Below are 24,684 nucleotides of genomic sequence, written 5' to 3'. Positions count from 1 at the left end.
AATACGAAGACAGACCATGAATTGTCCCCTCTGAACTCTGGTGTGAAGTTGAGATCAAGATTACTCAGCTCTATGTACAGAAGATACATCAAAGCTTCATAATGCTGGTTTGCTCACAGTAAACTTGCAGGTTTATGTTTATGTGACTTGTACTACTACACACGCTGGAAAGAGATGGACGGCATGGGATACACAAACCTGTCATACCTCTGCATAGACTATATGGGCCTTGTATCTCTATTCACAACAGTGAGTATGTTCTGTAAAGCAACTCTTTACCACAACTGTAACAGGGAGGATGTAGTGGAGTTTTTAGTTTTGCCTGTAAACTGAGGTGAAAAAACTTAGCACTCTTGAATCAATTTGCTGTTGACTCACAGCTAACAAATGACTACTCTTCTTCCCATCACAGCAAGACAGGAGCTTGCGTGCCTCCCAAAGGCATAAATCCTTACCAGCTCTTGGGACGTACACAACAGTACATGAAAGACATTTAACAAAGCCATACTTTATCATCTAGATACTGTATAACCATCAAAAAGAAAAAAAAAAAGAATTCGAATAGTAAATTGAATCAATGGATAGCTCTTGTTCCTAAAGTATATGACTGTATTCCTTCAGTTTTTAAACAGTGTCTGCCTTCAGGTTCTCATTTCATTAAAAAGCCCCAAATTAATATGCAGATGTATCAAAATAAATTATTTTTTAAAATATCAATTTGAGAAGTCTTCTTATGCTATTGATTTAGTACTCCGTGAAATTACTGGAAATTTTAATCATGACTATTAATGACTTTTAATCATGACTATTAATATTTTGTATTATTATTGATAGTGGTAGTAAAAAAATTATTTAAACTGCATGGTTTAACATTGGTTCTGTCAGAAAGTCTTTCTGGTGAACGTCCAGATAATCTAAAATCAGCTTCATCCAAAGCCAATTCTTCTGCGTTTGTTTCTGCATCATTTACCAGCTCTTTTACGATGGAGTAGTATCCAGCCAAGTAGACAGCTGTCCTTGCTGTGCCTCTGCCATCACTATTCAGTGTTTTTGAGGAATTCAATTAAATGTCTGTCTTTATTCCACATAGTCATGGACTTAAGTTCCAGGTGTAGTTTCTAAACAGCAGACGTTCCGTATATTTCAGGTAAAATGTGCACTTTACTCCAACTTCTGTTTTGTTTTAATAGCACTAAATTAATTTTTTTTCTAATTTTTTAGCTTTTTTTTTTTAATCCTTACCTTGTGAGTCTTTATAAATCTCAACAAACTCTGTTTAATTTGTTTCTTCCCCACAAATCATGATTCAGAGAGTTGGTAAAATAATCCTTACTATAAGGGAAGGTACAATCAGATAAAGTTAAATAAAACAGACACGCAAAGAATTCAGAAAAAAAGGTTTACTCCCTGGCTATAACACTATATATAAGATGTTACACATCTCTCTACAGACCTATTGATGCAAATCATAATGGCACAACCTATTAGCCATATTAAATTAAATGCCTGCCTTTTTCAAAAGTAGTGGCTCTTTACTTACATATCACTGCTCGGATTAGGTTTGACCATCTCATCAACTGGCAGACAGAATTCCATAATCTCATTAAACCCAGCATTCCCAATATTCTTTGCAAGCTGTTAAAAAAAAAAAAAAAAAAATCCACAGCTCCCTTAATAAATATGTTCAGTTACTGGCCACATGCATACTACTGGGAGGACAAGGGAACAGGGAGCTGGGACTTCGTTTCCGATTCCTAGTTCTGCTACTATTTCAGCAATGCTGAATAGATTAGGTACCTTTTCTGGATGTTAGGGATTTAATACACAAACAACTAACTGCAGAATAATCCATCAAGACACCAGCTTGTACAATAAATGCAAATACTTTGTGCTGGATATGAACTGTCACAGAGTAGCTGATATGTGGTAACTTCTTTGTGCAGCAAAACTGAATACATTTTCTTCCTTTGAGGATTAAAGTTCTCTTCTAAAATAATGCTAAATAATTAATGGCATAAATATCTGTGAAGTTCTTCAATTTTTAATCTGAGAGGCACATTTACATGTCAAACAGCTGTGTTCTTTTAAAAAGCAACCAAGGGCAGAAAGACTTGGGAACACCAAAAATATGAAGCCTCCACAGCTTTGAATTCTAAGATCAAGCAAAGTTTACAATAAGACTCTATGTTCCAGGAGGTTCCCTTAAAATTGAAGAGTTAAGCTTTTTTACATTACTTCTATCCAGAGGCAACTTTTAGGATTGGAACAATATATTATTAAAGTGACAAAAATGTACCTGTGCTGGAAGTATTATATAGTGCTATTTTTAAGTTAATAAAAGCAATTTGATTACCAGAAGTTCAGATGTTCCCAGCACATCTAACGTAAGCGATTGCATTCTGGAATAGTGAACACCAAGTTCTCTATGGATTCCTGAGCATTCAATACAAGTTAGAATTCCCAAATTTGTTGAAAGCCAGGTAGGATCTGAAACAGAAAGCAGCCACGGAATTAAAATTTATTCAGGCAATTACTTCATTCTAGAAAATGTAGTATACAGAAATGAAATTCTGTAAAACAAAGAGTCCTGTACATGAATTCTCAGGTTTTTTAATTTATGTCTTTACATTTACTCTGTTGCTGAAATAAGTGAATAATCTATTTTTTGGAGGGTGTGGAACGTAAAGGATATTGCTCTTCAAAGGAGCTGCATAAACAGTCCAGTTTGTCATTCTGCACACAGCTTTCAGGAACCGCATTTTATCACCACCAATATAATGGTGTTACATTCTCAGCTGGGGTATAGTGCAGTTCAAACTGAAATAACAATGCCTTCAGGGTGTTTTTTGTATTTCAAGTACAGACTTCAGACTAAGTGAGGCAGCAGTGATTCTGCAGTATACATACAGCACCATGCCACAAAGGATTCTTACTCAACTATTTTGAAGATACTAAGGCTCATCCCTCTCTTTTTGTAACCTTGCTTGTCTTTTCTCCTGGTATTTTGCATTCTTGCTATAACATTCCTGCATCTTCCAGTAAAATAATTAATATCTGAAGATTTAGACAGGTTAGTAATTCATTTATTTGATAAAGGTTTGGTAGTAGCCATTTAGAATCTTCTCCTTTGAAGACAGTAGGATTGTCTCTTCCCATAGTTTTATGCAGTATCTATTGCTGGAAGTTAGTATTGATTTATAAAATGCATACAGCTTCAGATCTGATGTTTTCAGCTAGTTTCAGATCAAAACCACCTAAGACCTGCAGTGCCTCTGTAACATAAAAGAACACAGGAAACAGTAGGATTTAGAAAATAATTTGAAGAGGAGTAAAGTAGAAATTTACTGATCAACAAACCCAACCCTGCAGACCATAGTCAGCAAGTGTACTGTTTTCCAAATGAGCAGTCTTCAAACATATTTCCTGGCTCACTCTCAAAGTCAAACATACAAAGACAAAAAAAAACCAAACCCAGAATAAAAAATTAAAAAGAGGTGTACTGGGAAAATGCTTCAAGTTTCATAGTGTTGCCCACTTTTACCTAAATCTTATGTAAAATATGGGCTCCTAACATAAGTTCCATTGATTTATATATGCAAATATTACTATTAGAATAATACATGGGAGAAGAATAAGCTTCTTAGTAACTTTTCTCCCTACTGACAATATGCATATAAGCATATCAATCTTATAAAATAGAGCAATTTAATTGTTAGCATATTCTACTATATGTATAATCTTCATGAGATAGGCAGTAAAAGTGAAAGCATAAAACATCAGCTTAAATTACTCTCATGAGACACAGAATTTTTACCAATTAGAAACATGCTTAATTGAGTCACCTTGTGCTCCACAGTCACAACACACATCATTTCCAGTCATCCTCTGGACTTCAGATATAATTTCTTTCGTCAGTTCCTGGACAATATTATTTTCTCCTGTGTTATCATCTCCTTTGAATGCATTATTTAAAGCTTCCTCTTTGCTGTTTTGTAGCACAGATGTCCATCTAAAATGACAGTAATATTTTGCTATTAAATGTTTCAGCACTTCTGCAGTTCAAGGTAACATTTCAGTATAACAGCAGTATCAAAAATAAAATTAACAAAGTAACTCACATTTGACATTCCTGTTCATCCTCTGCTTGAAAGTGGTACGTTCTGTCGTCTGCACAATAAATAATTCACATACTGATTAAAAAAAATGATTGAAAAACTGATTTTGCAGAAATCTCTCAGAAAAATCTAAAGTTAATAATTGACGTGTGACTCCTGAGGTCTCTAGTCTCATCACTGGAACGCTGACAAGCAAAAAGTCTCTTTAGCAAGTTTCATTCTTACTACCTACAGTTCATCTATGCTTACACCTATCTTTACAAAAGGTGCCTTGTTGCTCTTGATACAGAAACTGTTTTCTCCTGCGCTGTGCTTCAATTGATTAAGCAGCAGCAGAGCATAGTAATTTTTCCACGTTCTAGATACAATCTCAGTAATCACAAGCCTAAACTCTGCTGGGGGTGGTAGTGGTGTGCGTGTGTGTAAAATACAGAGTCCATATTTGAGTTCATGTGTGTATGTAAGAAAGATCTAATGTTTCCAAATGAGCTCTTAAAACCACAGTAATCAAAAATGGCAAAACAAATTTGACAAAGTCTAATTACAATCAGAGCAAGTCCCAAGATGTTTCAGTTAAATCAAGCTCAAAAATTTTCATTTACTACTATTTTCGTAATTCTAGGCATTGTTAACATAGTGTACTACTAAAGAAAAAACGTATAACGTTTTGAGTCTACGAAACACGTGAGAAATGATACAGTTTAATGATTGAGTTGGGAGTCAAAATTAGAATAGTGGATGAGAAGAATGTAGCTAAAACTACTGGCAAAAAGACATTCTAGGCTGAAAATTCTTAAAGTTTGAGAAATATTCAGCCAAAAAGGTATTAAAAGATAGTTTCAGACATGAAAAACATTAAAGAAAATGAGGATACATGAAAGGACAGAAAGTGCTAGATAAATAAGAGATTTTATCTTGCCATGATATACAGCAATATTCTATTTTTAAAAAAACAAGGAATGTTTTTAAACTCTATAGTAAAACAAAGTGAAAAAGTGATCTAGAGAATGCTGGTTGCACTTTGTCATGTGGATGATGGGACAAATGATAATGTCGTGATATGCTGATATTGGGCCCCTGGTTACCAACAAAGAAAGAAAGCGCAAAAGTAAGCAGGGAAGACACCTTGCTTGTGCAAAAATGGAAAAGCTGTGTACTGCATACAAGAGTACTAGTCTATCAACATAAGTAGCATATCTTACATTTACAAATACAAAAGAACTTTACAATCTGATAAAAGAACAAATGAGGAAGAGATTTATATTCTTCTTCCAAATAATTTCAGATATATATTTTAGTAATGTATTTTTACTGAGTCCATAAATAAAATACTAAAACGTGCTAGTGAGAAAACAAAGGAAACATTCTACAATGCAAGTTTGTATCATCCCATTCAGTTTCCTAAATCATTAACTTTTGGTGTTTTTAATATGTAGACTCTCACTTTTATATTTATTATGAGGTAACAAAACTAAAAAGGTTTTCAGTATTTTCTTCAGACTTATATTGCAACCACTATGCTTAAATTTTAAGAAGTTTTTGTCATGGTTTAAAAGCTTCTTTTGATCTCGTACAAAAGTCGTGACTTCTCAAGATGATCAGCTATGACATTTTCAATATAAAGAGTGGTATCACAGCAAAAATATCGTTACTCTTTTGTAAGGCAGCACAAAGCAATATAGAAAGGAGTAAATACGACTTTAAAAACAAGTGGTTTTCCAAAGAAACAGCTACAGTTAGCTGCATTATGCTAAAATAAGTCAAATGATAAACTGTCACAGGAAGGGAAAGCATCCTACAATTGCAAAACTGTTTAAGTGGGTTATTGACGCACCTACAGAAATAATGCAAAACTCTAATATTAGCTGCACGTAAAAAGACCTGAACAACAAACCTACGTGATATGAGGTCAAAACATTTTTTCTCTTCTGGGTTTGTTTTCACTTGGCAGGTTAACAGATTGAGCTTTGCTGGAGGTCGGTTAGCCTATTTGAAGATAAAACACACACATTTTAGTATACTGGTACTGACTGAGCCCTGCAGTCCAAAACAGAGGGTAACATCCCACTGGCCAAAAAGACTTGACAAATGGCTGTTAATTTTTAAGGCACCTGCAGTTTTTATTTATGTTTTCTTCTGCATCATGGTTTGTAAACTAGATTTTCTTATACTGTATACTATATCTTATACTATAAGCTATTTTGCTTACTGATAACTGGATAGTCCCTAAAATTTTGAAAGGGCAGAGGGATAAAATCACTTTAATTATCACTACTCTGATCACCTTACTAGTAACACTTATCTGAAGGAAACAGGTATGACAAAGATCAATTTTACCTAAGTTTAAGACAACATTTAGACATTTAGTTTAAAAAAATTAATTGTCTAGGTTTTCAACAATCAAATAATTTGACTCCTGTTAATGTCCTCAAAGAAAGCCTAGATAACCAGTTTAGAACAAACACTCCAATTTTAAAGGGACACACTGGAGGAAAGTAAGTTTGCACAAAGCAGTCTTGCAACAAACATGCAAAACTAAACTGAGATAGTTCATTATTAAAAAATGTAGTAAACCAAAATACATTCTATAATGATATATGTTTTCTAGTCAGGTTCCTCTTAGCTATTTCAGTTCCTTACTGAATAAGAAGTGGCAATATTTTACTAAAAATATTTACTGAATAAATATTTTATTACAAGCAAATTCATTTTGGAAAAGTCTCATAAAGGCTACAAAGACTTTTCAAATAGCATCTCTGCACTCATCTCCTTTACCTTAACCTGTGTTCTACAGACCCGGGGTAGGGCCTAGAAAGACGTTACGTTTGCAACCTTGGCTTTAGGAATGGTTTGCACTTGCTACAATGGATTACTAGTTTCGCTCTTTTTTTAGAATAAGTAAATCAGAAAGCAGATTTAACTAGACACACTTTGCTCTAGACAGTAATATCCGAAAATAGTAATTTCAATCATTCAATCTACTATAAAGATAGCAATATTCATAAACACATTACCATGCTTATTGGTGCATTCTAACAATTTTAATCTATCGAGTTAATAAAACAAGAGTAATCATCTGAACAAGAACTATTATCAAATGAAGCTGATCACATAACGTAATTAACTTGCAATGAATCATAAGAAACATAGATTTTTCTCTCTCTCTTCTAAATCTGTTGATGAAAACATTTCATTCAAAAAAGGGAGAACAAGTCTGAAGAGCACAAGTTTCCTTGAAACAATGTGATAAAACAACACAGCACAGCCAAAATAAGAGAGCAGCATCATCATTATATCTGAAGACCACTAAAAAATTCAAAACCATGGAGAAACGTCAGAAGGGAAACAATTATGGATTTCTTTCTCCTGTCAGAAAAGAAAAGAAAAGCAGAACAGTGTCCTTGAAAAACAGCATGCTGATGCTTTGCCCAACATAAGCAGCAGACAAAGTCATGCATCCTTTGAAACAACAAACCTGCAGGTCACTTGCTGGGCCATGTAAAACAAATTGTACCCAAGAGAGGGGCTGCAGGCAGCAACATGACAATTAATTGACAACCACATTGGATTCTCTGCCTAGTAAATAGCTTTTCAAATTCCAGACATTCCTTTTAGCAGTAAAAGATCATACAGTTTTCATTATTTTAGCCTATCAATGACAAGAGTTCTTTGTAACTATAAGCATGCAAGAAAACATCTTGAAAATGCCAGCTTGGGCCCATTTTCTCAGTTATATTTAAACATACTTAATACCCATAGCACTGAAGTTTTCTGTCTTTACATTTTTAATGTAACTGTTTGTCTAAGAAGTGCCCAGAAGCTGCCTATAATGAAAATACGGAACAAAGCAAACAAAAATCAAAATGTAAGTATTTGGTAAACAAGCCACTGGGCAACTCATATATACCTTTCTCACAGGCTTTACAAGAATGTGAAAATGCAAATAAATTCAGGTTAAGAAATAACCCATTTACCACAGGACTTTGGATCTGAAGCATATTCAGGACCTAACAAAGTGCTTCAGAGAGGTCTAAAGGACCAATATACACAGAACTCGTCCCTCTGGATAGAGGAATGCAGCATAGGAACTCTGCATCAGGTCTGAGAACCCAAATAAACTGCTGTAACAACATAAAACAGATCCTGGACCAATCTGCTGATCTTGGAATCCAAACATACTCCAGAGCTTTTAACTGAGGGCTTCCTAACTTGCAGTCAGCATTAACAAAGGTATTAAAAATCCCTGACATCTTCACATGTAGCTGATACCACCTCATTCAGGCTTTGACCCTGTAGCCAAATAACAGCCTCCCCCTGTCCACCTCCCCAGTATGTGCCCATTACTTGGCAGACAACACACTTCCATCACATGGCAAATGCTGCCTGCGGAGAAGCTAGATTCACAAGGCAAGGGGAGGTAAGGCTGTATAAATTCCTTAGTCACACGAGGCTGGAGTGGATCCAGACATTTGGCAGGATTAGTAGACACTGGAAGTAGAAAACAGCAACAAATGTGTAACTGCTATTACACTCTTTGTTTAAAACCTTTGAGCTTCATTTTCCTGCTTGAGCCTCTGAGGAGACAAATTTCAGAGTACTGCCGAATTTTTGGACACCCATGTTAACACACCAACAACTTGAAAAGATGTGCTCCCACCTTTCATACCATACATTCAGACTTCAGCATCAACTCATGTTCCTTCCTGCCGAAATGGTAATCCTCCATCCAGCAAAACTGACTTATAATTTGTTCTGGCAACTAACAGTAAGTGTAGGAACCAAAAGTTTAGGCCTCTAAGACAATTCCAAGAAGTGCCATGATGCAAAGCTGATTTTTACAAAAGGCATAAGCAAATCTGTCTACTTACTTAACAGACTGGTTGGCTGATTTCATCGTGCCAACTGGGTATCATAGTAATTTACTTAAGAATCAAAAGATTCAATCTGATTCTTTTGCCTTCAGATTGTCCTGTTCATCATAATGAAGTTTCCAGCAGTAAAGAAAGAAGAACAAAAAAATATCCTTTGATAATGAGCCTGTCTTCCATTCCTTTTCCGCAGACAACCAGTAAATTTCATTTAAACTCTTTAAACACAAATCAACTTTGAGGAATCTGAGGTTCCTGAAATGTAAGTTTTTCCCTTACAACTTCTTAATCCAGAAACCACTCAGGAATTCCTATTCCTGTGGCTCAATCTGCTTCTATCATTGTTTTTACATCCACATGCGTTAAATTGCAGTCACGTAGATGTCCGACAATTTCCAACTGCTAATAATTACACAAAGCAGCACCGTCTGGTTTTCCAACCATTACCTTGCACGTGAATGCTAATTTCTTTGAATCTTTTAGTTCTCTGAAAGTATAACTTCTGCACCTATGCCCATGCAGACACATGTATTCAACGTTACAGCTGGGTGACCAACAGAGAACCAACCATATTCTCTCCATCCATAACAGGAGAGCACTCGGCAGGCGAACTGAAGTCAGAATATAGCATCTGCAACTGCCTTAAGACAGCTGTTCTAGAAACTAACTGAAAAAAAATAGTCCCTCATAAAGAGAGACTACATGACCAAAGAACAGAAATCCATGAAGAATATCTAGCCTTTAAAAGAAAAGCATTTACAAATTTGTATTTGATAAAGCAAACAAAACTGACAACTGAATTTCTGAGAGACGGTTTATTTTGATGAACAGCTGGGAAGAGAGAATGACATATCATATTTTAGAGACCAGGAGATATCAACCCTGGGAAAGCTTGGAAATCAAGGTTGTTGCTTCAGAACACTCAGATGTTCAGAGCAACCCGGAAAATTCTTAAACAGATATTGCTTCTACCCATTTCAACATCTATGAAACAAGCATTACTTTATTTTACACAAAACTGCCATTGATACATAACGGGAAAGCGAGCAAATAAGTAAAAATGCTTTTTAGGAGTGTATTTTAAAACAAGAAGGTCCTCTCTTAATTTTGTAATATAAAAAGATCAAGACCAAACCTATGAAACTCACTTATCTAACTCACATTTAAGTATCTACCTTAGCAACTGATTTCCAGCTACAGCTCCACTGACTTCAGTGGGAACTTACAACTTCTAAAAATGTTAGACCATCTGGTAGACAGCTTATAAAAAAAGAGAAGAACAACAATACCCTGATAGACTCAGTAACTGTACTTGCATGTGAAAGTTTTAAAAATCTGCTTCGTAAGTGCATTTTATAGCCTCTGCCAGCTCTAAGCTGCCCTAGCCCCACTCCTACTGGTACCACCACAGTATGCCCTATGTCAAGTGCATTTACAGCACACAGACACACCAGCACTGAACCGACTAACAGACTTTTCCCTGACAAAGACGCACTCATACGTGCTCAAATGAGAACAGGGATAAACTGGTGGACAATTCCAAAGCGATAGTAATGACTCGACTCTACAGGCCCGGTTTTGCACTCCTCCTTAACTCCTGGTTGTCAATTCAGACGGCAACAGCTTGCGGTTAGATGTACAAATGAGAGATTGATTAATTTTTGCTGCCAGGGTCAACTTGTAGTCATGGTAACAGGCATAACAGGATGAAGAACAGAATGGTTCATAGCAGGATCAAGAAACAGGACTGTTTATTATACCAAGAATGGGAAATACTGTCTCTGAGTTGATTTTTGCCTTAACAAACTTTTCTTTGGATTTTTGAGAATGCAATATAAAAGAAGAAAAGTTACGGGAAAGCAGAAACAGCTGAGTTCAAAGCCAAGTGTAAAAAGTCCAAAATATAAAAGTATAAAGTTTTAAAACTTTAAGTGTGAATATTAAAAGTTTTTTACTGTGTTTCAAATATTGGCAGCAAAGAAACAGGGACTTTCAATTCTCTTGTCATTCTGGTAAAAATTGCCTTCAGAGCTGATTTCCCCCAACAGCTACTACCCAGGAAAGCCACCTTCATAATATATATCAGCAAAACTGAGGGAAAGAAGAGATTCAGCATTCTCTCAGTTCGTCTTGTGAATATGAAAAGTTGTTTAACCTGTATCTAAAAGATGGCTTAACGCCCAACCATATCTTTCAGAAAGATAGATAAGTTAGAATTTGTGTTTTTAGATAGTCTGGTAAAATGTGAACAGTTTACATGAACTGAGTCATTAATAAAAGCCATTTTTTTCCCATTAACAGTCATCAGCATTAAATCAGTTGTATTTTTAGATACTGTGTGTATATCTTGATATATTTCTGAAAACACTGCCTTAAAAACAAAAAAAAGTATCCATCATATTCAAAATGCTGCACCAGGAATCTGACTAATTCTAAATTATAAATATAGACCAGCATAGCTTGCCTTTTTGTATTAGCAACCACGTACATAAAATACTGTAAACAAATACTTACTGTACCATGGGAAATTGTAAGAAAACCATTTTTAACTGAGCACTTCCTTTTCTGCCACACTTTTCTGATTCTGGTTTAAGGGGGAGAAAAACAAAAAAGTGACTCAGGTTTTAATATATTTAGTATTGCCCCGCTTCAGCTCTTAGGACGTGATTTTTTCAGTAGAATCCAGCAGTACTTACCCATCACTTTTCTTGTACAGACTACCATTTCGTTCAGTGCCATGTTCCTTGTTTCCCTGAGGCTGATGTAAACTGTAAGCTGTACTCTGACGAATCTGAGAATCCTGAAACATACAGAACAGCGATTTGTAATGCATTCCACACTTTCAACCAAAACATCCCCCCTGTTAATGAGTTTCAGGCCCTTTCCTTCCTGCTCTAATCCTATAGGACAAATGAAACACATTTTTCCTCTCAATAAGAGAGAACAAGATCCATTCCTACTTTTGGAGGGCACAAAAAACATCTGAGAAGTAGCCATTATCAGCACCTGCCACAGCCTCTTACTTGCTTTAGTTTAGATTTACTATTGGCCTTAATATATAATTTTTTTACCCCCAAAATTAAATGAGCAGCAGGTGTTCCAACTCATGCAAACACGGCACTGTACAAACACTAAGTATTATTATTACCCGCAATTCCTAGTGCACCCTTCCATTGTAAAAAACAATTACATACATAAATTTGAAGAAGTGGTTTTCCTTGTGCAAACTGAGTCAAGTTACTGTCTGAAAAGAGAAGAGACCTCCTGGAAACATAGTTCATGAGCCATACAGAAAATTGAAGTTATTGCCATAAGAAGAATAATTTAAACCAAAATATTTTGAACAAAGTAGCATTCTGGGACAGGAAGTGACAAGGATTAACTAAATCTTTCTCACTGCTCCCAGAACTGCCCAAAGACAGGACTCACTGTCGCAAGAGTCCAACTTCTTAAAAACCAAGAACCTGATAATGAGGAATCTGATGTGCCATGGCATATTACCAGTAGCAACATGATGGAATGGACTTTTCAATGCATTCAGTAACAAGGACTAGTACTTACAATACTTATTGTTTTCTTTTCTGCCATCTTTGCTCTATGGATGCAATACACCTCTGTTATATATGGCAGATAATGGAAGTATAGCGAGAAAAAAAAAAACCCACAAAGAAAGCAGCTCGCTTAAATGACTATGAGCTATTCTAAGCAAAAACTTAAGAGCTATTAAGAAATAGCTCTTAACTTACTAATTTGATAAAAAATTTTTTTTGCTAAAAGATGAGATAGTGTGTCTTGGATATACTAGGAGTACATTCACAAGATACATAATTGGGGTTTTCAGAGTATACACATGATAAAGTATACAGTGATCTAAAAACTGTAAATTGAGAAGACAGTTTCTCTCTAATTGCAGTTAGCTTCATGCACTTTATCAGCCTAGGTCTAAGACACTTCGGATACAAGCAGGGGAAAAAGACAACTAAAACCAAGAATACACTTGTACTGTGCTTCTCCCCAGAGACTGCCAGCTCAGTTGGAATGATGCTCCTTTACAAGCTCCAGCAGCACATTCTGCTACCAAAGCTACTAATACAGCCAAAGCTGGTCAAGATCCTCCTCAACAGTAGCAGAAACATGACGGGTCTGAGATACGATGGCAGGGACAGAGCTACCACCTGCTCCCCTGTTCAGGGCACTTAGGACTCGTCACCTCCAAGCTGCAGGATTTCAGGCTCATCCTCAATATAGTGCAAGAGCTTGGTGGTCCTGAGAACCACGAGTTGAGCTCAAAGCTGGCTGCAGCACTCCTTGGTGCTCCTTTTCAGCAGGAGCAACCTGTGCCCACTTCCGTGTCTCTAGCTAGTGACCTAAGGTGGTGTATCAGGTAGCTACAACATACATCTAAGGCTTTTAAAGGCACTGCAAAACTACCACTTAAAGTGGCCTGTTTATCATTCCTCTCCAGTCTGTTTACACAGAATTATTTTTGCACTCTGGCTGCCCAACATAAAAACAGAATGACATTTAAAAAGAATTCCTGTCACTCATTAAGAACCACTGCACGCATACATTTACTGACTTCTGAAGAAAATCTGATCTGACACTGCCTATCGTGTTCTACCGATGCCTTGATCTCTGCCTCCCATTAGTCAGAAAAGGAACCCTATTCCCAAGAAGATCACAGGCCTTACAGGAAATTAATTTCAGTTCTCCACATCCTCAATTACGTAAAGATTTCAGATGACCTCCAACACCTACCCACAGCACCATTCCCACTACTTAAGATTGTGCTGCTACTTTTTGTGCATTATTTTCTGCTGCATTTTAGCTACCTCCCTTCAGCTGTTGTTTACACTCAGCTGCTGCATTTGGCCAAACTGGCAAGCCAATACTACAAGTTTCCTGCCTTACTTCAACCAGAGAGGAAGTGTCTGTATCTGACGTGTATTTCCACACATTCATTAATATGAACAGTATCTTTAAAAAATTTAATACTATTTCATGAAAAGAACTTTAAGACAAGAAGATTTTCGATTTTAAATCCTTGGTTCAGGCAATGTCCAAATCAATCTTTGCCCAAGTAACAACCGATAGGACAAGAGGTAATGGCCTCAAGCTGTACCAGTGGAGGTTCAGGTTGGATATTAGGAAAAATTTCTTCACTGAGAGGGTGGTCAGGCATTGGAACAGGCTGCCGAGGGCAGTGGTGGAATCACTGTCCCTGGAAGTGTTCAAACACTGTGTAGATGAGGCCCTTAGTGACATTGTTTAGTGATGGTCTTGGCAGTCCTGGGGTAATGGTTGGACTTGATGATCTTAAAGGTCTTTTCCAACCTAGTTGATTCTAGGATTCTATAAGTGTCCAATGTGATTGCCACATGATGGTTTTCCACAACTCTGACAAGCAAGTTCGTGACTTTGATCTAGCTCCTAACAGACGGGATGGCATACCACAAATCACCATCACAATCAACATCCTTCCCAGCAATTTCAGCATGCCTTTTCCATATGCAGGCTCCCCAAAGGATCTTTCCTTATTTCTGGTTTGCATATTGCACAAAACAGGAGTACAAATCCCAGATAACAGGGCCAGGCCCAATGGCCTCATCGGAGTGAGCAGGAATAATGTACATTACCTATGGGAAGAAACAGATCACTGCAGGATACTGGACATACCTAGTGCAGAGTATTGTCATTTTAAATATCTCCTGAACATAACAAGACCAGAACAGGCTGAAGTACACAAGGCTAAGAAACTGAACTTTGTTCACTTTATCAGCTCTGAAATGCAGATGGACATACCAAAAAAAAAAAAAAAGAACAAAAAAGTGAGTCATTTAATTGCAGCATGTTTATAGTGAATCACTGCACTGGCCATAAAGAGGTTTGAAATGATTTATTCCAAAGTCTTCTAAAGACTGACTTCTAAATCAAGCTGAATAGCATAGCCAAAAATGAAAGAAATGTGAAAACAGTATTCTGTAAAGATGGTCTGTGACTACTGATAAAAGAGATTCTAAAGCCCTATTTATCAGCCCCGTTATTTGAACACAACTTTCCATACAAGGTGCTTTAGCTTACACACGTCAAATTCTGGCTAGCCATTCTGCAGCTCCCATGGAGCAGGATTTTAAGACTGCCTGGATCACTCCTGTGTGTAAAGCTGCCAAAAGGCCCTTACAGCTCTCCAAGAGCCTGAGCTTCTCTTGCATTTGCAGGACCACTGCCAAGAGGATATTTCAGAGATGCAGCCGTTATCTATTACAGCACCACAGAGCCTCCAACAGGTATATCTGCCAGAACCCCCTGCAGAAAGCTCTCCTATAGCACAGCTACCATAATTTTTGTCAAGGAACACGAAATTTATCCTATTTTTCAGTGACCTAAATAGATTACAGGTTATAGCAAACACGTAGAAAAAGCAGAAGCAATTCTAAACACTACAATAAGGGTATCTTCAGACAGGACATGAGAAAATGAGAAATAAAGGCAATAAGACTCTAAGGTTGACCCCAAAACTAGTAGAAGCTCTACAGTTTGAAAAATAAAAGTTTAAAATTGAAAAATTACAGAGGCATACACACAATGACGTTTCAAAAAGACATTTCAGTACGAACCAGGATTTAGGAAGTTCTGTGCAGAAGGAAACTTTGCATATAGGCAACAACAAAAAAGGTTCCCTATGAGTGTTTGTCTCTTTAAAAAAAAAAAAAAAACCACAACAGAAACAATACTTCCCAAAGTTCTATTATTTCACACATGAAGTCCATTTTAATTATAAATACGTGTATCTTTAAAATCTTGCAAGAACATCAAATCAAGCAACTGGATTTAATTCCCAAAAGAGAGCGCAAAGGAAATCACCTGCTGTAAAATTAGTTTTACAGCAATTTTCTTTCTCAAGAACAATCTGATAAGTGTTTTAGGGTATTTCTGGTAATACAACAAGCAGAGGAGAAAAAAAGAACCAGTCTTTTCATACCAACAGAAAAAAGCTCAGAGGAAAAATCCAGTTTCTTGAAATCTGAATGGAAATCATGCCAACTATTTTCATGAAAATATAGTAACACTTACTCTCCTAGACTTCGGTCACAAAATGTAAATGCATTTCAGGAAGGAAAAAGAAATCAGTTATAGTAAAGGAAATTACAGTGCAACAAGAATAGTATTAGAGGGCTGTACAGTAAATTATACCAGGATTGTTTGGCATCCCACTGACTGATGTTTTCAAAAACCTTCAAAAATAATTTCAGTACTTCTCATGCTCTGCAGGTAAGCATCTGTATCTACATTTGCAGAAATAATAAATAACGAATATAGCATAAAGCACTTTTCTTGCACTTGTATTTTTAAATACAACAAAGAAAGTAATAAATTCATGGGGTTTATTACATTTTTCAGTCTGTGAAAAGATGTGTGCTCACCCTATCTTCCATATAGATTTAATATCAGTATCACTGATAAAAAGGTAAACAAACAGAAGCAACATTCCCAGCAAACATGAAACCAAACTGCTTCTATTATCTCTCTTGAACAAAGACCCAAATAAAATAGGAAGTCTGCTAACACACACTAAACAAGCAAAGACTCCTTATTGAGAATAGGCAATCAATGGTGAATCCAAAGTAGCCACTATTTCCACCAGGATCACTACTCTTTCATTACACAGAGCTCAAATTTGGAAGTTTTTAGCCAATACACCCCTCAGGGAGTCCTAAATGCCAGGCAGAACCTAAGAAAGTACCTGCAGACTGTATGGGACTTTGTACACAATGGTCATTATTACGAACTTCGCATGGTAACAAACAGCACTTCAATGTGAAGAGTGTTTAAGATGCTTGCCTATCAGCAAGAACACAGGGTAACAGAATAGTCTGGGTTGGAAGGGATCTTTAAGGACCAACTAGTCTAACCCCCCTGCCATGGGCAAGGACATCTTTCACTACAGTGGGCGGCTCCAGAACCATCATCCGGCCACTAGTAAGAGCTAGGAGTCACCATAACCTTTATGGGAAGATGAAAGCAAGACCGGAAAACATAAAGGAAGTCAGAGCTCTACAGACTAAACTATTTCATTGTGATCTCTCTCAGAAAGAGAATCTGAAGAGAGGGAGGGGGTGCATTTATCACTTACTCATGGCCCAGCAGCCACACAATGGAAGCTGGCTGGCATTTATTTATATGAAGAGGAAGAATTAGCAATCTGAAACAAAGTACACCCAATATTTAGGATTAGATTATACAGAAGATACTTGCTTCCAGATCAGAGTTTGCCAAATAAAACTACTACCGAACTCTTTAACTCAAACAGCAATCATAACCAAAACTGAAAAAGTATTTGCTAGGTTGCAAAAGTGACCCATTTAGAAAACTGGCATCTTGCAGCAGAGCAGCAAACTTAATTGTCAGTTTTGCAGGTGATAACAAGAGGTGTTTTGGATTTGAAGTTTAGTTGTACATAATCTTTATACAGTTTGGAATATTATTGTGAGAAGACTGTACTAACAGGATATCCCTGAAACTGCCAAAGTTTTTTGATTCTCAGTTTGAGCAACATAGACACATTGTCTGTTAGTTCATGGATAGTGCACCATCTGAAGTGTTTTGCAATACTGGTAACAAAAAAATTATTTTGTAGTAAATCTCATGTATTTTTAGTGGGAATTAATTTTATTTAAAAAAAAACACCTGCCTTTGTCACAAACACTCAATATCAGCATCAAACCAAAGGTGGCTGAACAAAAAAATTATTATTAAATAATTTTAATAAATAAAAATTAAAATAACCTTACTTCAAATACTAGCATTATGTTAGAAGTAATTAAAATGGGTATTCCAAAGTTAAACCACCTTATATGCTCACCTCTTTCTGATCAACCTGGAGTGCTGATTTTAAAATATCTCTAAGCTGTGTTAATTGTCTTCTTTCCTCATCTTGTGCTTGTTTGATCTTTAATGAAGAAAAACACAGGTTAAAAAATAACATTATTGTTTCTTTTCAACATAGTTCTTCCAAACTTGCTACTTAATTGGTTCATTTTTCTGAGAAATGTTCAGCAACAATGAAAACACAGAGAGAACAGATACCATGATCAGTTTATTTCCTTTCTATCTTCAGAAAACTTGAACTGGCTAGGATGTTGCTGCGTTAAGACTTTGATACTGCCTCACACTGTTCTTGCTTCCTTGTGCTCAATTTGAAACTATCTATTATTTTCCACTTAGCCAGTAAACATTTCAGAGCAAAACCTAACAGTTTACCCAGTGGGGTCCTGAACTCAAACTAAGGCTTCTAGATATGATATTAGACAAAATTTTACTCAAAAATCTTCTCAAAACCTTAAAATGTTCGCGATTAAAACAGCCAACCTGAACCAAAATGATCACAGTTCTACTGTAAAAAACCTAAGTTTACAACACAAATGTGAAAGGTTGTTACTCACTGTATAAAGATCTGTTGAGAGTGTCTCAATTGAAGGCTTGAGACTTTCAACTGCTTTTAACCCATCCTGAAAGAAACTTAAAAAGAAAACCAAAAAGCAAACTGTTATAAAACTTTAATTTGTATTTTCTGTTTAAAAAGTTGCCAGAGGAAGACATGCATATTATTATGCCATGCCATAAACTTCAAAACATTAAACATCTATTTTTTATGCATTTTTGACTGATCCACCTCTTTATTTCCATCATAGCTTATTCCAACATGCAAAATCCCCAATTAGATTCAGAACTGCCACAATCCATTGCCACAGAAGTTTGCCTCATTCTCACCTCAAACACAGGTTCTCATGCCACTTTTTGAAGGCCCAGAACAAGCAAGATTCATTTGTAGAACATCAAAAGCTCTAGTGGATATAAAATAATTGTGACTTCCTGGAGTCCAATAATTTTCCTTCTGATACAGTCTTCCTACTACAGGAAAACCCCTTTGTTTCCCAAGCATTAAGGCCTATAGGCAAACTGAATATGCTACATCTTACTGTATCATATGTATTTTTGCATTGGCACAGTAATGTTACCTATGCCAGGTATTCCGGCTCTTAAAAAAAAAGAAAAATAAAGTGAGATTTAAAAAATAAACCACAACTACACACACATTTGATTAAAAACGGCTGCACCATTTGCAATAGAAAATATTTTCACTCTGGGAATCAGGCACGAAAGTGACAACACAAAACAGCATTTATGTTGAAATTTTATTAGATGGACAGAGAAGATGAACGACATACTACAAGTGAAACTGATTTTAAAAGCAACACAGCTATATAGGGAAGAATACCTACGTAGATACAGACTGGTCTTTCAAGATGAAAACCTACCGATTTGAACAGGTTAACACAGTGACTCTTTCAAGTTTATAGCTATGACTGTATTGCTGTATTATTGATCCCTAAGACTACCATAAAAAAAAATTATTCTAATGAGAACTTTGTGTTTTATTACCAAGTCCTCCAATTAATTAGAAAAAGAGCAATTCTTTCAATATCGTTTTATCCCACTGCTTATGCAATGCATTTTTCTTGAGCACAGAATTAATTTAGATCACTAGATACACTCAAAAAAGCCTGTCAAAACTAATGGACCACTAACTAATAGACCAAACTAATAGCTTTGTTTCAAGAGTAGTTGATAAAATACGCCAAATTATTGTGCAGCACTCCTTTGGAACAGACAATTATATTCTTTGGGACTAGCTCAATCTCATTACATGTTTCAAATACAGTAACAAAAGCAATGACTAATCTATGACAAAAGCAATTTGTCAAAAGACATCAGTGAGAACAGTTGAATCTTAAGATTTTGAAAAATCTAAAAAAGTGTTACGATGATGTTGGAAGTTTAAAACAAAACATTGCTCCAGTTAATGTGTAGATATAAAGAAAAGTAAAACATACTTGCATTGAGCATGAAAATACTTGATCAAGTTCTGAAGCAAGTCCACTCCTTTTTTAATCTTGATTTCATTGACTTTCAGCAGGTACTGTTCAAACAGTAATTCACAAAAGAAATTATTACTGCTACAGTATTTTTTAACATTTTATTTTCAGTTATATTCCAACAAGCTTTAACAGTTGCAAATTTAGAAGACCTAATAGAGAATGCTTGAAACGGTGGCTTCAAGGGTTAGGGACACAAAAGCAATTGTTGTCACTGCTGATTTTGATGCCTGGCAGGGATACTTCACTATCATTAGCCCAAAGGTTCAAACCATCCTTCATGGCTCCTAATGGAAGCCTGTGTTAAAGGAAGCAGTAAAAGGGTTTGTGTAGTAAATTTCGCAATCCATTCTTAAACCTAGCAGCCCATCTAGGTATCCGTCTCACTAGCTGTTTAATTCGTTGCCAAATAGATGTCATTAAGGAAGAAAAATAGCTTACTCAAAACCAGTGAGGGATTATTTTAACCATATTTTAAATCTGCCCTCTGATTTTGTTTCCTCTATCAATTCCCTATATGTAGTAATTACAGCAAATTACAGTTTAGCAAGAGATTTTAGAAATCTAATGCCAAGCTACAAAAAAACCCAGAGTGTAATTAGTGTCCTTTTGCATCAGGCACAAAGTCAGTATTAAGTGACAGCTCCTCCCTGGAATGCCATAGCACAGATGTCAGCATGCAAGCAGAAGTAAGATTGACCAAATATTTACAGGAGTCTTTAACTGTCCATTAAATAAAAACAATTTTTAACCCCTGTTTAGACAGTGACCTCCAAGGAAAGGAGTGAATGTCTTCTTAGCAATGTTCTAATGCATCTGGCTTTCCCCTACCTGCAATACACCCTAAATGTTTTAACCCACTAAAATAAAGCAGTACCAAATGTCAGCTTTCAATGTGGCAGTTTTTTATGCTGGTTCAGGTGAACAGATAATTAGCCTAAACGTAGACATGTGTGCTGGATAGTATTTAGTTAGTTAGAAGAACCACCTCTCCAGCTCCTGTTTATTTAAAATGGAGCTCAAGGCATTCGGTATTCAGTTCACTTTCACAATTTATGGAGAACTAGCCTATACCTATGATAGAACTAGATATGTCACACTTCTGATTTACTATCAGAACAAAGTACCCTCTTAGGACTATTCAGAGGTAACCAAGTATAAGCTTATTTTCCAAAAAAACCTAGAAGAAATACAGGATACACTTCAGCTATTCCACATTAAGGTAACTTGATCCGTTTTATTAACACTACAACTGACTAAAATGAAGTCCTCCTTTACTGTGACATGGGAAAAGAGATGCATATGTTCCCGGTTGTTTCTTAGGAAGGATATAGATGGGCAATTAGCTGGCAACATCCATGTATTTATTGGGTACTCAAATCCCTACCTCAGTTTTGAATACTTTAATCTGACTCTGTATAGGAATGTGAAGCTTTTCTAAGTATCTGTGCATGTAGTTGCTAAAAATGGTATTCAGGGCAACTGCTGTTAAGCTATGTTGGCATATGAATCAAATTAGCTCTAATCATCCTAGTAAAAACAGAAGAAACACCCATGGTATATTTCTGAGTTAAGGCACAGAAAGAACAAACACAGCAACTTGAATTCCCAACCATAGAGCCTGACATACCCTTAAATGAATCAAACCAAAAATATTCACATCAGATTTGATATACTGCAAGAATCACAAAGATTTCAAAGTAGAAACATTCTGAAACATCTTGAAAGACAACTGGATTCCAGCCTTAGCACATTTTTTTTCAGCACCAGCTGAACAGCGTGCTAGACTGGAGTCTCTCCTCACAATAACGCAACAGCTGTCAGCATAGGGAACAATTCAGAGAATGTTCTAGTGCTTAAAATAACTTATAGTGAAGTAGTAAAGGCTTATTTATTATAATCCCTTAGTGTTTAACTGAGCTTCGCATTATTTATTTATTCTACAATTCACTTGCTAAGTGAAATTAGGAAAGACCTAAATTCCCTGCAAAGTTAGCACATCAGGGTGAAAAAAAAAAAAGTGTTTTACCAAATGGAGTCCACTAATAACACGGCATTTCCCTTTAAAATCAGTCACCACTAAACAATGGGGTCTTTCAAAATTTTCCTAAAAATATTAGCAGAACAATATGAATTTCATACTGAATCTTACCTCACACATTTGTAACTGGAAAAACCTTCTTTCTTTCTCCATCTCTTCTGCAATTTCAGCTCCACTTATTTCCGTACGGATCATCCCATGCAGCTTAGCATGCTCTTTTTTCTCCTTCTCTATTTTTGTACTGTAAGGCAAACAATCAGTCAATGAAGTGAGAAATCCACAGCCTCTCTGGAAATCAGATTATTCACAAAGTCTACTGACAGATGCAGAGCCAAAGTCTTGTAGCTTTGAATATGACTTACTTCCAGATGACATTTCATTTGAAATTTGACAATGACTAAAGATCAGCACTGACATACAGTAGCTGAAATCTAATTCAATCATCTGTTAAAACAATGTCCTGATAGATATTCCAAAAGAAGACACTAAGTGAGTGGAAGATTCTAAGTTCTCCCCTTAAACAAAAAAAAAAAAATAATCCAGAAACAAAATAATGAATTTTAATTGAAAACATAGGGGATATTTAATCCCAACAGACCAAACACTGGTTAACAGAGTTCAATTATGTCACCAGATTTATTGAGTCTTGCCTGTCATCAAGTCATCTTCTATATATACAGGGTTTCCTAAGCCAAAATCACAGTTGCCATCTCTACTTGCTACTGAGCCAGTTGGCACTGGGAATGCCGGCCGGCCGGCTGTGTTGCAGACTTCGAAGTCTGCTAGACCAGCTGTCCTAATTCCCTAAAAGTTTCCATGAACATTTTCCAAGAGTTCTGAATAAAACAGGTTCTCTTGCAGAATACAAATGAATAACCAATGCTGCCATACAGTATAACTCCCTTAAACACACTTATGCATGTTACGGCTAATTCTCCATATTATTTCTAAAGGCAGTAGCGTAATCATACTATCCAGTTAGACAAGCCTGACATGAAAAAAAGACACTAATAAAAGAAAATATATGAGGGTGTTTACTTTTTGGAGAAAGACTTTTAGTTTGCCACTTGTACTGTTTGGAAGCTGAAAATTCTGGAGCTTCCTGAGGAAATGCTATACTGCTTTTGAACAGGAGGAAGCATTACACAGAAATACAGGAAGCAGAAGAGAGGAACAAATAACACACACACTGTTGTACCTCCTTTTGGGCAGCCAAGTGTCTCTCAGCTGTCTCTCCGAAAAGATGACATGTCTCAAGTGCCCTCTTAACCTGATGTTAACGTTACCCAAACAGCTTATGGGAAAACATCTTAGATGGTCTAAGGACTTCCAGTCAACACACATTCTGTACTTATAATTCTCAAGAAGGAGGAACTGCCTCCTCTTATGCCTCAAGCAGCAAGGGAAAACTAGAACTAATCTCATTAATTTCATCCCAGAACATTCCCACAGGGAAACATTTTGAACAGCAATTCAAAAAGCCCAACTGCGCTCTCAGTACTGGCAGGCACAACAAAGCCAGCCCCGTGCAGGATTCCAGCACCAGCACATCTAGCCAACACTGCACTCCTCCTCAGCCCTTCGTGTCCCGCCAGAAGCAGACAGTCAGAAGGAAGCACCTCTCCTTTAAATAAATACTCTGAAAACCTTCACTTGCCTGACTAAAATCTCAACCAACTCCAGAATGCTGTTTTCATCAAAAATAAGCCTGTCCTCTTACCCACTTACTGCCAATTATGCAATTTTGTAGCCACAAAATAGAGTCCAAACACAAGAATTAACCAGACATCAACTGTGAACAAGGAAGATAAACCATTACAAAAAGCTTCACAGAAAATGACAAACATGCAGCTGCTTTCTAGCACATACTCTAGGAGAATGTATATCATACTTGATAGTTCTAAAAAAGTCACACCTCAGAGCAAAGATCCACCACAGTTGTAATTCTCTCAATTTCCATGTTAACTTAACAATTCATGAGACCAGAAAATTCACTGAAATGTAAGTCAAGTCTAATAACTATCAACTGCCACTGTATAGTATTTTCACTGTTAACAGAGAACAATACCCAAACATGGGATGACATAATCACCTCCAAAATTTTAAGAGCTTATTAACATGTCATGAGGTGTCTCTAATGTTCATTAAAGCAAAGGATGACTAATACTGCCAAAGAGTCAAACATTATGCACGATATTACAGCATACATAGTTTTAAGAAATTTAATTCCTTTTAAAGAGATAGATTTTGACGAAAGAGTCCTTTCCATCACAGAATCAAGAATAGTTTGGGTTGGAAGGGACCTTACAGTTCACCTAGTTCCAACTCCCTGCTACAGGCAGGGACACCTTCCACTAGAGCAGGTTGCTCCAAGCCCCTGTGTCCAACCTGGCCTTGAACACTGCCAGGGATGGGGCAGCCACATCTTCTCTGGGCAACCTGTGCCAGCGCCTCACCACCCTCATAATGAAAATTTTTTTCCTAATATCTAATCTAAATATACTTTCTTTCAGCTTGAAGCCATCACCTCTTGTTCTGTCACTACATGTCCTTATAAAAAGTCTCTCTCCACATTTCTTACATCATTCTCTGCAGGTAAAAAATAGTTAAACCAAGACTAAAGCGTATTGAGATCTACCAAATAATTCGGAGAAATAAGCCATCCTTGAAGCCATTTGCTGGAGCTTCATGCTCCATGGCTTCAAAAACTTCAGACACTTTAC

The 24,684-nt window shown here is 36.5% G+C and overlaps 1 protein-coding gene across 7 annotated transcripts in view; it reads right to left on the bottom strand.

The window, feature by feature from the left end:
- ASAP2 (ArfGAP with SH3 domain, ankyrin repeat and PH domain 2) overlaps positions 1-24,684 on the bottom strand; it is an 89,857-nt gene that overhangs the window by 20,441 nt on the left and 44,732 nt on the right. For 5 of the 7 annotated variants that reach the window (XR_003991847.1, XM_030489547.1, XM_030489548.1 and 2 more), the window contains exons 6-17: positions 22,073-22,202; positions 19,879-19,964; positions 18,427-18,502; positions 17,847-17,933; positions 16,058-16,066; positions 11,680-11,783; positions 11,498-11,567; positions 6,014-6,101; positions 4,119-4,167; positions 3,843-4,009; positions 2,354-2,487; positions 1,541-1,635 (exon numbers count right to left, since the gene is read on the bottom strand). Coding sequence is in view for 6 of the 7 variants with exons in the window: in XM_030489547.1 (XP_030345407.1) it covers positions 1,541-1,635; positions 2,354-2,487; positions 3,843-4,009; positions 4,119-4,167; positions 6,014-6,101; positions 11,498-11,567; positions 11,680-11,783; positions 16,058-16,066; positions 17,847-17,933; positions 18,427-18,502; positions 19,879-19,964; positions 22,073-22,202 (1,095 nt within the window). In the remaining variant the exon portion in view is untranslated. The remainder of the gene's footprint in view (positions 1-1,540; positions 1,636-2,353; positions 2,488-3,842; positions 4,010-4,118; positions 4,168-6,013; positions 6,102-11,497; positions 11,568-11,679; positions 11,784-16,057; positions 16,067-17,846; positions 17,934-18,426; positions 18,503-19,878; positions 19,965-22,072; positions 22,203-24,684) is intronic. The other 2 variants (XM_030489549.1, XM_030489552.1) reach the window with 1 other exon arrangement.

The sequence above is a fragment of the Strigops habroptila genome, chromosome 6 (genome assembly GCF_004027225.2).
Source record: "Strigops habroptila isolate Jane chromosome 6, bStrHab1.2.pri, whole genome shotgun sequence".
In the NCBI taxonomy this organism is placed as follows: Eukaryota; Metazoa; Chordata; class Aves; order Psittaciformes; family Psittacidae; genus Strigops; species Strigops habroptila.
This window is presented reverse-complemented; position numbering and strand designations above follow the sequence as displayed.